General features: G+C 48.3%; 1 protein-coding gene across 8 annotated transcripts in view; it reads left to right on the top strand.

The window, feature by feature from the left end:
- PTCH1 (patched 1) overlaps positions 1 to 16,130 on the top strand; it is a 73,619-nt gene that overhangs the window by 9,244 nt on the left and 48,245 nt on the right. For 7 of the 8 annotated variants that reach the window (XR_004443298.1, XM_033236630.1, XM_033236634.1 and 4 more), the window contains exon 2: positions 1,186 to 1,378. Coding sequence is in view for 6 of the 8 variants with exons in the window: in XM_033236630.1 (XP_033092521.1) it covers positions 1,186 to 1,378 (193 nt within the window). In the remaining 2 variants the exon portion in view is untranslated. Of the gene's footprint in view, positions 1 to 231; positions 534 to 1,185; positions 1,379 to 16,130 lie in introns of those variants that run through there. The other variant, XM_033236631.1, reaches the window with a different exon arrangement.

Raw genomic sequence — 16,130 nt, 5'->3', positions numbered from 1 at the left:
AGCCTAAACCCCTGTAATGCCACATTTCTTAACATCTTGGAGGGGGAGGCGGAGTGGAGAGAGAGGCGGAGAGAGGAAGGGGGGAGGGAGCCGAAATAAAGGTGGTTTCCTTTTTTGGCAGCCGGTTTTGCTTTTGTTGAGCATGAAATCTCTGCTCCCTTAAAAAATTATTCTCAGAAAAAGACATTCCCCGTGTTTTCCAGATTTTGAGCCGCCTCTCCTCAGGGCCTGGTAGGGGGAGGGAAAGTTGTAAACAAATTGCCACCTTAAATTCGCGGTGCGAGTCTGCGGAACGGCCGGGTTCATTGTGTTTACGAGGCTCGCTGAAATGTGTGGAATCCGGGGAAGGCGAGCACCCAGACGGGGGCCCGCCGGGGCCGCGGCCAGCGCCGGGGAAACGCCGCGCCGGGGAGCAGCCTGCGCCGGCCTGGGCCCTTCCCTGTGCACTCGGCTGTTTTTTACGTTTAACCAGAAAGGAAGGGAGAGGAGGGAAAGATCCATGTGGCCGCCCTCTTCCGATCACAAATATTGTCGTAAGTTGCAGATGGCTGCCCCACTTCCTAATTCAGCTCACACAGCCTCTTCCAACGCTATGGAAAAGCGTCGGGAGTGAACTCCGGCGGCCGCGCTCACCACGTGGATCCCCACTTACTACCACTCTAGGCGGGGGTCCAGTTGGGGGAACCCGCAATATGTTGTTCCAAAGCGCGCTCGCCCCTAGCGCCCGTCCCCGAGGGTGATGGACGGAACAGGACTGGTTTGCTGGCTCCTGAACCTTGGGTTCCATCGCTGGGATTACGCAGCCCCTCCCTTCTCAGGTCTGGGGTGAATATTGCCTGTGTCTAGTGGTTTCTCTCCTCTCTACCTCGGCTGCTTCTTCTCCTGGATTGCAGCCCCAGTGCCCCAAGTCGTACTCAGGAATCCCGCGGGTGGGGGCGCCCTGATGTCCCCGAGGTGCAGCTCCCACGCTGCGGCCCGGATTTGATTTATGACCGATCCCGCCCCCCCCAACCCCCATGACGCTCAGGTCCGCCGGGGCTGCAGCCTCGAGGGCGAGTCCGTGTGCCGCGGCCACCCGCGCCCCCACGGCTGTTGGGGGCTCACCGGGCGGGTGCGCGCGAGCGGGCGTGGGCGCGCGGGCCGCGACTCCCCGGCGCTCACTCCTCCCTTCTGCTTCGTCCCCAGGGGAAGGCTACTGGCCGGAAAGCGCCGCTGTGGCTGAGAGCGAAGTTTCAGAGACTCTTATTTAAACTGGGTTGTTACATTCAAAAAAACTGCGGCAAGTTCTTGGTTGTGGGCCTCCTCATATTTGGGGCCTTCGCGGTGGGATTAAAGGCAGCGAACCTCGAGACCAACGTGGAGGAGCTGTGGGTGGAAGGTAAGAGCGCCCGCCGCGGCGCCCGCGCCCCCGGCCCGGTCCCTCCTCGCGGTTGATAGAGATATTCGCCAGCGCACACCTAGAGCCCGGCTGCGGCCGGCGAAACCCCCTGCCCGCACCCGGGGGATTGTTTATTGTTTGGGCGCCTGGCCGGGAGCCAGGCCCGCCCGACAAAGACCGCGCTGTAATCTACTCGGGGCGCTGCGCCGGCCGAGGTGTGGTGGGAGAGAGCGGCGGGGGCGCGGGGCCCCTCCGGGACGGACCACTGCGCGCGCCGGGGGCTCCGGGGCCCGCCGCCGCCGCCACCGCCCGCCTGGGCCGCGCCCCGAGACGCGCCCCGGGGCTGGCCTCTCCCAGCCGGGCTCCCCGGCCCGGCTTCCTTCTCCTCCCCACCCCCACCCACCGCGTCCAAAGAGAAAGGAGTCGGGGGGAGCCAGAGGCCACCCCTCCGGCTGGCTGGAGTGTGCGCGCCCCCGGCGGCCGCGGCCGGCGCGCTGGGGAGGGCCGGGGGCGGGCGCAGCGCGGGCCTGCGGAGGCGGCGGCGTGTGTGGTCCTGTTTTTGGACAGCTTTCAACTCTGAGGGAAAAAAACATTTGTCTCAAGGTACAAAAAAAGCGGGGTGGGGGTGGAAGGAGTGGAAAAAAAATAGTAAGGCACAGACTGGAACGCATGTTTGCAAAGTAGATTAATGTTTCCTCGCGGGTGGGGGCTTTTGACATGGAATTATTCTGGGAGAAGGCTGCATTTTGCAGGCAAAGGAAAGAAATGTTTTAAGAACGCGAGGTTGAAGGGACCTCTTGGAGGGATTCTACCAGTCTTTTATCCACGGCCCTCAGTTTTAGAGTTCTTGGGACCTTTCTTAGCAAAGCAGTTGCAGATTTAAAGTAGATGTATATTTTTTCGAAGGCAAACATTTTTACATTTTTTTGGTGACACAGGTTTCCATCTTTTCCCCTGCTGGTTGTTTTTTATTTATCTTTTTGGCAAATTCCAGATCCTGCTATTTGGAATCATTTTAACCCTAAACACCACTTGGGGCGTCCCTTACCTTACAAGAGGGTGGTGGGGAGAGTTGAGGTGACTATGTGGATATTTCAAACCAAAGTGCCTGGAGCATTCCCCCGGCAGCATGTGGAAGCTGAGGAGTTATGCGCCTAATCGCTTCAGTGATCCCTTTCAGGATGCTGTTGGAGACGAACCCTGGAGAATATATCCTTAATCTCTCCTTGTTTGTGAAGATTCAGCTTGCGGAGTTTTGCAAGCCTGTGGTGGAGTTGGAGTATTTAATTGAGAAGTGACAATTAAAATAATAGTCTACATAATTAAGACAAAACATTCCTGCCTTAAGTAGTTTGGTAATTAATACAAAAGCGTTCTTTGGATTGAATCCATGGAGTAATTTACCTCAGTTCAGCGATTCAGTATCACTGGTAGATAAAAGAAGGGTTTTATCGAGCAGCTATTATGCTCCTAGCAACAAGTTTCCTGAGCACCTATGATGTCCCTAGCACTGTGTGAAGCACCATAGGAGACTCAAGTGTGTGCGACACTGCACAATTTAAAACTATTAGAATTCGATGCATTTGGACTACATTTGGGTTCACAGTTGAAATGGGCTGTGCAAGTTACAAGAGGGTGGTAGGGGAGCTTCCATGGAAGTGGTGAGGAGACCGGTGGGGGAAGGAGGGCATTTTAGGCATGGGCATGACACACCAGCTAAGGCCCCAGCTGAGGAGTTTGGAAGTGATGTGATTGGCTAGACTGTAGGGGCACTGCCATAGATTCTGGGACAGAATAGGGCCTGAGAACAGGGAGGGCCGGCTCATCCACCACTTTCCACCACTTGATCCAACCTGTATTTGTTGCCATCTGATGGGGATGACAAAACGTGATTTTGTGTTCTTAGCAAGTTTTCAGTGGACCTTTAACACGTTGAAGGAGAGAGAATGTGATTTATTTTCTTAACATTGCATATTTCTGGAAATAACTTGCTTTCTGCATAACACGACCCATTTCAAGTCCTGGAAGGAGATGCAGTGTGCTTCCAAGCAGTTTTATGGGAGCTGCCAGTTGTATAGTGAGAGGGAGTAGAGTTTTTCTTTTTCAGTGGACTGGATGAGGACACTTCTGAGGGGCACACTCACTTTGCTTCCTTTTGGCAGTTCCAGCATGGCTGACTGGTTCTTGGGCCAAATGTTTATTTGCTCAGTACTAATACTATCACTTGTTGAGCAACTGCCATGTACCAGGCATTTGTTATATATTGTCACATGCCTTGCAACTCAATAAAATAGCTGTCTATTATTACTTTATTTTGTTTCTCTAACATGATAGTGGATGTAATGTCTTTATGATGAGGATTGTCCCGTTTTACAGATGGGAAACTATGGGTTGCTGTGTGTCTCCAGGTCTGTTTTGCCTACTGATGACATAAGTCACTTGTTCTCCTGTTGCCCTGTCCTTGATCTCTCATTCATTCATTCATTCATTCATTCTGTGCTAGATTCTCTCTCCCCCTAAAGAAGAAGCGAGTTTCGTAAATGCAGATAAACCCAACTAGATAGGTGACTATACGACAGTAGTCATATAGATTTAATTTCATTTCAAAGCAGAAGTAACTGTGTAGAGATCTTGTTTGTGACACAGTGAGCTGAGTGTTCATGTCAGCAGTAAGTAGTGTGAGCATTTGCATTCAGGAGTGAGAAATCTGCTGTCCTAGACCTCAGTAGATGTCCGTGAACTGAATTGAGTAGCAGCTCCAAATTTAAGTTCATTTTGTGCATCTGTCTCATAGATAAATTCCTCATGGCGATCAGTAAAGAAATCTGTTAGATGGTGCTTTGTTAAGAGGTACGTTGTTCTGAAAGTTCTAGACATGAATTTTTATATGAACTGGGCAAGAACAGAGTGCTTGCTACACAAACGAAATGGATAGAGGTAGCATATTGCCCTAGTTAGAAAGCAACAGAAGAAAGTAAAGTATGAGATTTTAAGGGGCGAGGGATGCTGAGGGATAGTTTGGAAGAACCTCTTTCTCCTGCGATTTAAAATCACAGGAGCATGTGTGTGTATGCACATTGTCTTATTCTGCATATCCTCCTATCTGCCAAAGTCATGTTAATGTTATCTTTTTAATACAGCCAGCAAATTAAAGGGATCTACTCAAAAGGCTGTATCTTCAAATTGACTTGCATGCTTTGTTTAACATGCTGGGGAAATGTGGCTTTATAAAGAGTTAGACTACATCAGCCACAATGTGGAGACTAATACATGCTAGATGAGGAAGAGTCCGTGTGCGTGCGCGCGTATGTGCATGTGTAGGCATTGGTGATAAGAATTACTGTATTCCGTTGTTTAAATGTCCATATAATGCTTGCCTTTTAAGAAACTGTCAATTACATGTTAAGATACCAGCTTGAATTTTAGGGTTATAGTGTTTGCAAATCAAAATTGTCAAATCAGTTTCACATATACTGTGGAGTAGTGAGGTTTGATAGAGAATATGTTGACTAATGTAGTGGACATCTGCTATTGCAGAAACACACGACCATGGCAGCAAGGTGGGGGAGAAACTAATTGTCATTGTATAAAAATAGAAGCGTTCATTCTGCACATGTTCTCAGTACCACCACTGGTTCTGCACTGCCATTGCAGAAAGCTCTCCAGAGAGATGCTGGTGAAAAGCCACAGTCTCTGCCCTCAGGGGAACTCCATCCAAACATTCAGCAGGCACATGGACTGGTGTGTGGGTGGTTAACATGAAGGACAGCAGTGCCAAAATGGCAGGAAAATCGGGGATATCTTCCAGGATGGCCTCAAGGGTGGAGGCCTGAGCCAGGCACAGGGGCTGGAGGGGAGAGGGTAGGGGGCTTTCCAGGCAGAAGGAACAGCATGGGCAAAGGCTCAGAGAACAGGAATGTGGTCTCTTGGAGGGCAGCCATTGCCTCCCTTTGTGGGGTGGTTGAGATTGGGTGGGAGCCTGGAAGCTCGGCTGGTCCCTCAGGGCCATTTCACAGAAGTCTCCCTGCTTGAGCTGGGGGCTGTCAGCGCTTCCTGCGAGCCATCCCTGTCTCATGAGTGTGCTCACATGTTGGCCTCTAGTGTTTTACCTGGAGCCCTGAGTGCTTCACCTGGAGCTCGCCCTTCTGGGCACAGACTGATGTTATTTTTAATCTTGCCTATTTCTTTGTTGGTATTTCCTTTTTGTTGAGCAGTTTTAGCCCATCTCCCTCAGTATCTATTTCTTTTCATATCAACTCCCTCACTCCAGCCCTCCCTCAGACACAAGTTTCTTGTCAAGCTTCTCCAGCGATAGAACATTCATTTATCTCTCTGAGCTTTTTGTTTTTTCTAAAAGTTTGCCCAGCTCCTGGCCTCCTTTTCTGCAGAGGGCAACAGCCTTGAAATGAATCCATATTGCCTTGGTGTTTGGATGTTAACATTGCTGCAGGCCAGCGTCAAGGGGGGAGGAGGCAGGTTGTGATTTTGACTTTTTTTTTTTTAAGGAAAATAGAAGAAATTGTTTTTTTAAATACTGCATGATATGTGTAAGTGCTTTCAAGTTTGTACCTTGCTAGTGTTAACTCTTTCAGTGTTCTTGAACTCAGGCAATCAGTTGTAGGAGATAACTGAGTTTCACCACTCCTTCAATTTGGAGCAAGGTCCCTCAGCCTCAGGACTATTGACGTTGGGGCTGGATCATCCTCTGTTGTCGGGGGCTGTTCTGTGCACTATAAGATGTTTAACAGCATCCTGGCCTCTACCCACTAGATGCCAGTAGCACCCTCCCAGTTGTGACCACCAGTGTTTCCAGTCATTGCCAGATGTCACTGGGGGAGAGGGTGTACCAAATCATCTCAGTTGAGACCCACTGGTTTAGATGCTAAAAAGATTTTGACTGGAAGACCCATGCTGTGCAGATGGAAGATGTTTATGATGATGCAGTTGTGGCTACAATACATTGCAGAGATGCAAGAGTATTCGTCTCTTCTTTAAGATAACCCCCCCATCCCATTCCTGTATTTACTGACCCAGATAACTGTTTTTCTTAGAGTGACATTAAACATCAAAGAAAAACACCATGACGGGTCGAAAGAGGAAAGAGGCCGTGGAGGAAAGAAATGCTTTATAGTTGGGTACCTTTTGGTGGGGGATATCTAAATTTGCAGAAAGACTGGTTCCACCTCAACCCCAGTAGCCTGAAGGTTTTTAGCATCTCCAGAGAGATGTTGGTGAAAAGCCACAGTCTCTGCCCTCAGGGGAACTCCATCCAAACATTCAGCAGGCACATGGACTGGTGTGTGGGTGCTTTAATAGAAGCTTTAATAGAAGACACCGCTGCCCTTGTGCATATTGAAATAACAGCTCCTTCCGAAGCCTGGCTAGTGTGTGAACTCTTTGGTGGTGTCATTCTCCTCCAGCTGTTTCTGTCACAAACCACTCCCCCTTGTCCCCCCAGGAGCCCTTATGGAGCAGAACCAAGGGACAGCAAGGGACCAAGGCTTCCCAGCCAGAAGGGCAGCATGGACTCTGCTGTCACTGCCCTTCCACAGTGAGCACCTGGTTTCTTTTCTCTGGGGCTGCCATTTTGGGGCCATTTCACAAGGGACAGGAAGAAAAATGCAGCTCCTTTCTGCTCCCTGGACCCTGCCCCGCCACACATGGTTTGAAAGGAAAAATATGCTTAGATAGGTATTTATTAGTTTGCACTAGTGCATATGTACATTTAGATGGAAGAAGTTGTGGGGTCTCTTTGATATTTGGAGAAAAACAATTGGAAATGCGAAGTTACTAATGATTGTTTAAAAAAGAACAAATAGCCCTCAGGTGTCTTCTACACAGGGCAGCTGACCCTGCAAATCCTCCCCATGTCTTTGCTGTCTGCCACTCTCGACCCTTCAACAAGTTGAGGGGACAGGCTGGGTAATGGGGTGTTTCAGATACATCAGATGCCGCCCGGAGGTTCCAGAGGATGACAGCTTCCAGATGTATGAACAGCCTGATCCGTGTGTTTAGATTATGCGCCACAGCTGATGCCGAGATGAATGCTGGCTGGACAAGCCACGGGAGATTCGTCTGGTTTCCACAATGCCATGTTTATGTTTCATTTGGGTTTCTCCTTCAAAGCTGACCTGCCTGTGACCCCAGGCTCTGTCCACTCGGGGCAAGCTGAAACTCGTCTGCCCTGCTCTCCTGCTTGTATCGGGGTAGGGGAGAGTCACAATGGGGCAGAGAAAGGGGGCGCTCTGTGGCCGCCTCCCGCCTCACCATGCTACTGTCTGCCCCGATGTAGCCCCGATGCGTGTTCAGTTCTACTCCGGGATGTGTTTCACTGTGAAAGGTTTTTTGGCTTTTAAAACAAATATGGAAATATTATAAAATAACTGTAAAGGGGGCCAGATTTAATAGAAGCCACTTTGCATAAATGTAGTATTTTAATTTCTGGCACTCTTTTGACACTATTTAGGGGGAGAAAAAGTTGAGGGAATTCCAAGCTGTGTCAGACACCCCCACACTATAACCATAGCTGTGTTGTCCTATTATAATACTATTAATGTTTTCTGTGCCCCTCACTGGCTCCCAGAACCTCTGCTGCCTCCTCCCCCTCCCCCCTTCCCTCCTGCCCTTTCTCCCACCCACCCACCCACCCACTCTAAGCTGCCCACGTCATTTCCTTCCAAGTGGATCTCTGCAGTTACTAGTGTGAACTCTGCAATGGTTGTAAGTCTCGCTAATCACAAACTAAGAGGAGGGAATGAGAACATTTATTATTTCAAGCCGGCTGCGGGAGATACTAGATGCAGAGCTGCCATTTGCATCCTTGGCATTCTTATTTTGGTTAGGGTTGGTTCCAAGACCACACTCTTTGATGGGCTCTTGGCAGAAGATGTGATTCCCCTGTTGAAGAATCATGACTTTTTTTAATGGACTGCTGAGGCAACTTTAAAATCCATTGACAAGTTTCTTCAACCCATACCACACCGCCAGAGAGAGTGGGAAATAAGGCTTGGTCCCCTGCTTGTATTGCTTACTGTGGCGCATGGACAGTGGAAGAACCGGGTTCTGTAGCATTTCTGAGACGGTGAGTGGAGCACAAACCATGGCTTTCCCTCCCAGGTGCCCCACTTCAGGTTTTCCTTGCTTAGAACTCCCACCAAAGCCAGTGGGCACAAGGAGCTTGGCTAGATTGAAGACGATGGAATTCCTTATCCAGATTTTATGGTCCATCCTCATAAGAGGTCTTGGTTGACATCCAGAGAGCAGAGGGCTTTGCTGGTGAGGGCACTTCTGCCTGCAGGAGGAGGAAGCTCTGCAGGATTCTCTCGGTGGGAACATTGCTTGAATACACAGATATAATCAGGGTCATCAAAATATAAACACTTCTGTTACTTTCTCTTCTAATCTTTGAATTTGGGTGCTTACGATAATACTTACTGGATTTTTTTTCTCTTAAATTGGATTTAGGGCGCTTTTTTTCCTTTACACTGCAATGTCTCATGCCTTCCGTAAGCAGAATACTGCCATTGAGAAACTGCTGGGCTGTGGTGGGGGATTTTAGGAGTCTGGTGTACAGGAAGATGCGTCCCATCCTTAGTCCCTCCAGAAAGGAGTATGACTGTTTCATTTGGGGTTTAGAGCATGGCTGGAGAAACAGCTGACATGTGTTAGGGAAACTATTGTTGGTGGGCAGTCAGATACCTGCTAATGAATGGCAAGTTTGTTGTTGGAGAGATTTATAATGTGGGGGCAGGACCTTATTTCTAATCCAGAAACCCAGGTGTGAGTTGGCCCAAATAGTCCGCTCTGCATGTGGGTCCTGTAATGCCACTGCTATGAAAGCAAGGCTAGTGAGAAGCAGGTCCCCATACCACAGTGCAAGCTTTATTTATTATTGTTAGGATAAATGAAAAGAAGCAGTAGACTTACCCAATTTAGCAACCAAGATAGTTTTCAGTTATTAATGAAACATGTACAAAAGTAAGCAAAAGGAACTGGAAATGGGCTTTGTTAAGTCAATGTGCATGGCTTTTTTTTCCCCTTAAATCATTGCTTAAGGGCTTCTGGCCCCTAGCTCAGGAATCCTGCCCAAAAATGCCAGATGTATTACACAGTCAAGTATTGCAATGTAAACACCGCTCCGTGCCATGAGGCAGGGTGGTCCATCTCCTATTTAAGAAGAGTGCGATATTGAGAGGATGGGGGGTGGGGGGTAAACCCTGCGCTTTGCAGTGAGCACAGTAGTGGTTGTGTCACTTGTGTTTTTGGCTGCACAGTCAAGATTTGAAACTACAAAACCCAGATAAACACATTGGAATGGCAAAGACTAGCAACTTGAATTGGGATGCCAAACAAATCAAGCTGTGGCTTGGAGAGTGTTGCTTCATTGGGTCAGAGAAGTGTATAAAATGTGGGACAGAATGGAGGGTGGAGAGAGGCAAGAGTGCTCTTGTCACAGCAGCATCTTTAAGTTGCGCGAGCATCCTGTTTTTCATTTGCTGGTGGTTAAACGGAAAGGTGAGCGGAAGCGAGGCCAGAGAGCCCGAGCCTCGGGGTGACCTCCTCCGTGGGAGGAAGCCCGCGGGGTGGGTGCACCTTCCAAGCGTGGAAAGCTGACGGGTCGCAAAGCCAGTCTGGTGTTGTGCAGCCCGGAGGGGTGTAGCCCACAGTATATTCTGAAGTAAATGGCCTTCCAGTTTTCTCCTGCTTTCTGCATTTCTGAAGTAAGGAGTCTGCTAATGATGATTGTTTGGAGGTGAGAAAGTCACTGGCACTTTGGGCCACCCTCCGGTAAAACGTGTCATACGATGCTGCCAGCAATGACAAGAAATCGGAGTGTCCAGATATGACCTGTCCATCCAGATAGCCTAATATGAAGCAGCCCTGAGAGTGACTACGTTCGGGGTTTTTAAAAATTAATATGAACATGTTTTGTGAGTTAGGAAGAAATAGGATTTCAGTCTGAATTTGGGGAATTGTTGAAATACCTGCACCAATATTCTCCTGATTAAGAAATTTATTCTACAGAGTGATCTGAGGAAACAGCTTTAAGAAATGGTGATGATAAATGCAGGAATTTTGAGATGAAGGAAAATGTAGGCTTCTTGACTCCCTCTTTCTCCTCCCACCACTGTTTTTTTTCTTTTGTGAATTCTTCCACATTCCCACCCCCACTCCCTGATTTCCTCTGCTCCTTTAGTGGGAAACCAGCAACCTTCACAAAATAGACTCAAACATCACACAGCCTCTTTTTAAATAGAGGCTTTCTAAGAGAAAATAACAAAAGAATTTTTCCTAGCTGCCTAAGAAATTATTTCTTTCTTCTTACTTTATTTTCCTCATGAGATTTACACATTGTTGTAATAAATAAAAAATGATAAATACGATAGCATCATTTTGGTCTACACATGATCCAGAAAAAAAAATTGCACATGTTTAATACCTTGCTTAATTGCAAACAAAGCTTGCAATTTGAGAGAATTGGGATTAGGGCTAAATATCTATTAACTGCTCTTTCTAGAGATTTGGGGAATAGGATGACCCTTTTTTTTCCTTTTTTTTTTTTTTAATAGGCTACAGTTTCACATGGCTCCCAAAAGAAATCTCTCTCCCTTTTTGTTTCCCACACCAATTGATTTATCATTTTGCTTGCAAGCAGATCCAGAATGTTAGGGCAAGAACACACTCACTTTTTTCTCGTAACTTTTTTGTTGCGGACCGAAACCAGTTGACTTGAATAAATTTTTCTGAGGCCTGAATGTAGCCAGCAACGTGGAAAAATCTTGCCATTCAGGGCCGTCTGAATGTACATTTCAGCCACACAGTAAGCTGCATTGGGAGGCGCTGGACTGCTAAATGCAACCATTTTTCGCAGCAGCGAGTTAGACAGGTGATTAGCATAATTAGCACCGAGCAGCTATACATATGGTAATGCTGAGTGTGTAAATGCCAGCTGCGGTGTAAAATTTATGTCAGGGGTCGGCAGGGCTGTGCGAAAGTATTGTGTTCCAGCTGCAGGTCAGGGCCGCCAAAGCTTACCTCCTTTTCTCTTGTTGGTGAATACGCCAAACAGAAGAGAAAGACAGAAATATAACAGATACTGCTTTGATGGGACAGCCCAGTTCTGTGCAAGAGGGACTGCTCTATAAAACACACACTCGCACACACTTGCAGAAATCCCATTACTTTCTGTAGAAATTGTGTGTTTACTTCACACAGGGTCCCGATGGGTGGGGCCAGGATGGAGGTAGGTCAATGATTCCCTGGGAGGAAAAAAATTCAGTCATTGAAGTTTTAAAAGGAGTTAAAAGTTCTGTTTTGTTTTTCTCTCCATCCTTTTACCCCCACACCGTTCCCTCTGCCACTCTCCTGCCACATTGTCTTATTTCACGTTAGATGGGGGCATATCCTTGCTGGATGGGATAGCTTTGGTCCTTCAGAAGAAGAGGAACTAACCATCCTGGAGGTGTTAGCCTGGAACAAAATACAAGGTTTCAGCAGTGCAACTCTTCCCAAACTGTTTGACTAGCTTTAGAAAGGGGCTAGAAGGTTTTTTGTGGGCTTTTTGTTCTTCCTCTGGGTAGTTACACGTACTCGCCTACCCATATTTACTCTCCCTACCTCCACTGTCAGACCCACCAAATTCTTCATAGATAAAAAAAAAAAAAAAGAATCACATAGGTTTCTTGTTTGAAAGAAGAATAGTCTTGAATGGCTCACACACTTTGAAATGCATGATGTGGGAATGTATTGCTATGATGAGTTTATACATTTTGCACTCCAGGCATTTTCTCTGCCACGCCCCCACCTCCATCCTCCCCCCTTTTTTGGTTGGTGGCTATAAGGAGTGGTGGTGTTGACAGAATATAGTTCACACCACGCTGACCCGGTGATGAAACTTCCTCACGGCACCAGGGGGTCCTTATGTACCGGCCCCTAATCCAGCTAATCCTGATGGCAACAAAATCATGAAAGTGGCCCCCAGTGACGTGAGTCTCCCTGCACAGATGCAGAGGGAAGGAACAGTGCAGGAGATAAATGAGGCCAGCGTGGTGTTCCCCGGAGGCCAGGGAGCCTGTGTGCGAAGGTGGAGACTGGCATTGTCTTCTCCCCCATGCGGGCTCAAGTGGGAGGCCAATGAAGAGAGGCGCAGGCTGGATAATGGCAAGAAGACTGCTGAGAGCTGAGAGGCGATGTCAGCCCCACGGAAGCTGGGAGAAGGGAGCTGGGGTTAATGTTATGCAGTGCCTGAGTGCTGTGATGGAGAGCCTGCCGGGGAAGCACTTGGGTTTTGTTGGTGGTGGTGGGTTGCTTTCTGTTTCTGTTTTTTTAATGAAGACTTCAGGAGGTTTCAACTAAGCTTGATGAAAACACGCTGTGTTGGTTCCTGGGTTCTGCTGCCTGGTGGAGTGTGGCCTCTGAGCCCGCGTGCGCTCTGCATCTCACCTCTGGGCGCGCCCACTTCCTGCAGAGCCACGGGACCTGGGTGTGCCTCTGCCTGCCTGTGGCGCTTGAGCGGCCTGGTTGCACCTGAGGTTGTGGTAGAACCTGGGACAGTTCCCAGCTTGGAAGGTACGCCGTTCCGGATGGAAGACATTTCCGCCTGTGCCCTGCAGGAAGTCAGCAACGTTCTTGGGCCTGTCTCAGGTGGCGCGGTGCACAGCCCTCATTTGCCAGTGTGGCAAGTAACCAAAGAAGAAGGGGCCTCCTGGCAGATGCAGTGTTGTCTTGGGAACTCATGGCTCCGTGGGAGCTGGTGGGACCTGCGACAGGCAGCAGGTCCAGCGTGGGCAGAGTGCCGGGCTGACCTGATTGCATCTGACAGGGCGAGCAGGTCTGCGTCAGGGAAAGCCATTCAGAGGGAGCAGCCTGGGCAAGGCTGATAACAGATGGCACTGCCAGCAGCTGGTGGGGGCGGGGAAGCTTGCTTCCGGCACATGCGCGGTGCGGACCCGGCGCCTGCGCACTACCTGCGCCCAGCCTGCCGCATGCGGTCCCGTGCGAGTGTCCTTTTTTCGTGATGTTTTGGTGGTTGTCCTCTCGCTGGGCTCACTTCATGAAGGCACATTCTCTTTGGGCTGATTGTAGTATTTTTCCCATGGCAACACGCAGGGGCACAATCTCACAAGGAGAAAAACGGCCCAGAAATTTGGGCAGCGGTTGGCTCCTCCTGAATAGAAGAGATGGGTGGGAGAGGACTAAAATTCACAACCCGTGAGTTTTCAGCCAGTTGCCCACATGACTGGATCTTCTTTTTTTCGGTCATAAAAAAGAGGCAGTGGTAATAATTTTGCAGTTACACCCGCTTAGAGATTTGTACCTTTTCGGCCTCACAGTAACTAAATGCAACATTGAAAGGAGGACCTGAGCGACTAAAAGAAAAAGAAAATCTCTCTGGAGGCTGTTAGATAATTCATGGGATTAATCAAATGCAAATGCAACGCTTGCATATACACAGACCCTATTTTCCTAATTGGACTCTGAGTGGGTACTTTTCAGGCTGAAAGGGTCATTTGTTTTGACTGATTGACTTTTTGAGGCTTTGGGGGGAATTAATAACTTATACAGATGACTGCCTGTTCCCAAGGCTCTGTATTGAGACCGCGCATTCATTTATTCATTCAGCACACTTGGTGTGCCATGGCCCTGCTGCCCCTCTGCGTCCCTCACATACGGAGGTGCATGGGCAGGACTTGAATTTTGTGGAAAATAACTTCAGTTGGTCCCTCAGATCATCTTTATGTGGATCACAATAAACTTTTGCTAAAAGGTTTTTGTGTGAATGCCACAGACTTTTCTTAAGCTTGTGCAGAAGGCTGCGCTGAAGAGAGGGGCACAGCAGGGAGGTGTGATGAGGGAAACATCTCTTGTCTACAATGGATTGGAATCATATTGGCCTAGAAGTATGGGCCTGTGGGTCAGCTGGCATCCCACCTGAGCTAGCTAGCCTTTCCTCACTTTGGAAAGTTAAGTCTGGTTCTATCTGGGGATGAGAGGACATCCCACCTGAGCTAGCTAGCCTTTCCTCACTTTGGAAAGTTAAGCCTGGCTCTATCTGGGGATGAGAGGATCCTCAGAGCTTGATCAAAAATATTGGCAGAAGTGGTGCTTCTTTTGCCTTTCAAAGAATTGGCTTAAGCCTTGGATTTCTGGAGAATAAGATGGCAGAATTTGCAGGTAAAGAGGCTTAGGGCTGCATGTTCTCTGTGTGCTTTCATCTGCACCCTCTAAGACAGGCCCCTCTGGGGACCAGAAGGAAAACGAGGCCTGTCCACTGCGGCCCCGGGAGCCCTATTGAAAAAAACTGCATCTTCTCACTGGCTGAGAAAAATCTTTGGGGCAACATGGTTGTACTTTAAATAAAAATATGGATTATTGTCATGATTCATGCATTCTAAAATTCTAGCTGTGAGCATAATACAGGATGAGTATCCCTTATACGAAATGTTTGGGACCAGAAGTGTTGGGGATTTTGGATTTTTTCTGGGAGGGTGACATTCACACATGTACATAATGAGATAGCCTGAGGATGGGACCCAAGTCTAAACATGAAATTTGTGTTTCAACTGCTTTATGCATCTAGCCTGAAGGGAATTTTATACGATATTTTAAAATAACTGTGTGCCTGAAACAACGTTGGTGTACATTGAACTAACAGCAAAGATGTCACTATCTCAGCCACCCATGTGGACAATCTGGTTGTGTGGCATTCCCATCCTTCCTGACTTAGAATTTATATGCCAGCGAAAAGCAATCATTTTCTTAAACTAATTCACACATACGTACTTACCAGAAAAAAAAAAAAAATGACATTCCATTAATGCAGTGAAAAAATAATGTGTTCGGGGTACCCAGGCAGCCCGATAGCATCACCAGATACCTGCATCAGCGGCTAAACGACAGCTTCTGGCCTCCACCTGCAATGCTGTGTTTTCATTGAGAGGTTGCTGTACACCATGTTTTACTTTTTTAGGCGAGAAGAAACGTCAGAAGCAGTGGAAGGATCAGGGAGTGGATCCTGTAGGGGTGAGGAGGCATCTGCTGGATGGCTTTTCAGAATGTTTCCTCCAGCATCACAACGGACGTCTTAGACGTGTCTCTTTGATTTTAGGAACTGACATGATTTCCTGTTTGGTTGTGAATGCACAGTGCGTTAGTTTTCAATAAGCCCATCGCACATTTTCACCAGGTCTGCTATAGTTACTTTTTGTGCCGTGGTGACAATGTCGTCTTCATGGTTGTGAGCCTGTTTTGACTGTGACTGACTGTGTGAGGTCAGGTGTGGAATTTTCCACTTGGAATATCATATCGGCACTCAGGAAGGTTTTGGAGCCTTTGAGACTTTCAGATTAGGGATGCTCAACCTGTCTAGCGTGCTCTGTGGAATTTGGTGCTCCTAGACTACCTTCTCCTGCTGTACTCAGGTTCCCAGCTGGTACTCAGAAGCCATGAGGCTCGCAGGGCACTTGGATTCTGGGTTAAAGGGTCCGTCCTACCTCTTACTAATACGGTGGGTAACCTTGGGCAAGCCACCCAAACTCTGCAGCTGTGCCCCCTCCCCTGTGACATTAGGGCAGTGAACCAACGCTCTGTGACAAGTGCATGGGTGAACAGACACTTGCTCAGCTCTCGGGTAATTTCACACACATCGTCAGCTAAGGCTCACACAGTCCTGTGAGGTTTGTCACAGCATGTGTCATCCCTGTTCTCAGCAACGTCAGGAACTTGCTGCAGATCTCTCTGCCAGTAGTGGCAG

Source organism: Trachypithecus francoisi, unplaced genomic scaffold, assembly GCF_009764315.1.
Source record: "Trachypithecus francoisi isolate TF-2019V2 unplaced genomic scaffold, Tfra_2.0 Lachesis_group16, whole genome shotgun sequence".
NCBI classification, from domain to species: Eukaryota; Metazoa; Chordata; class Mammalia; order Primates; family Cercopithecidae; genus Trachypithecus; species Trachypithecus francoisi.
The sequence above is the reverse complement of the archived record's forward strand: the minus strand, read 5'-3'. Positions and strand labels throughout refer to the sequence as shown.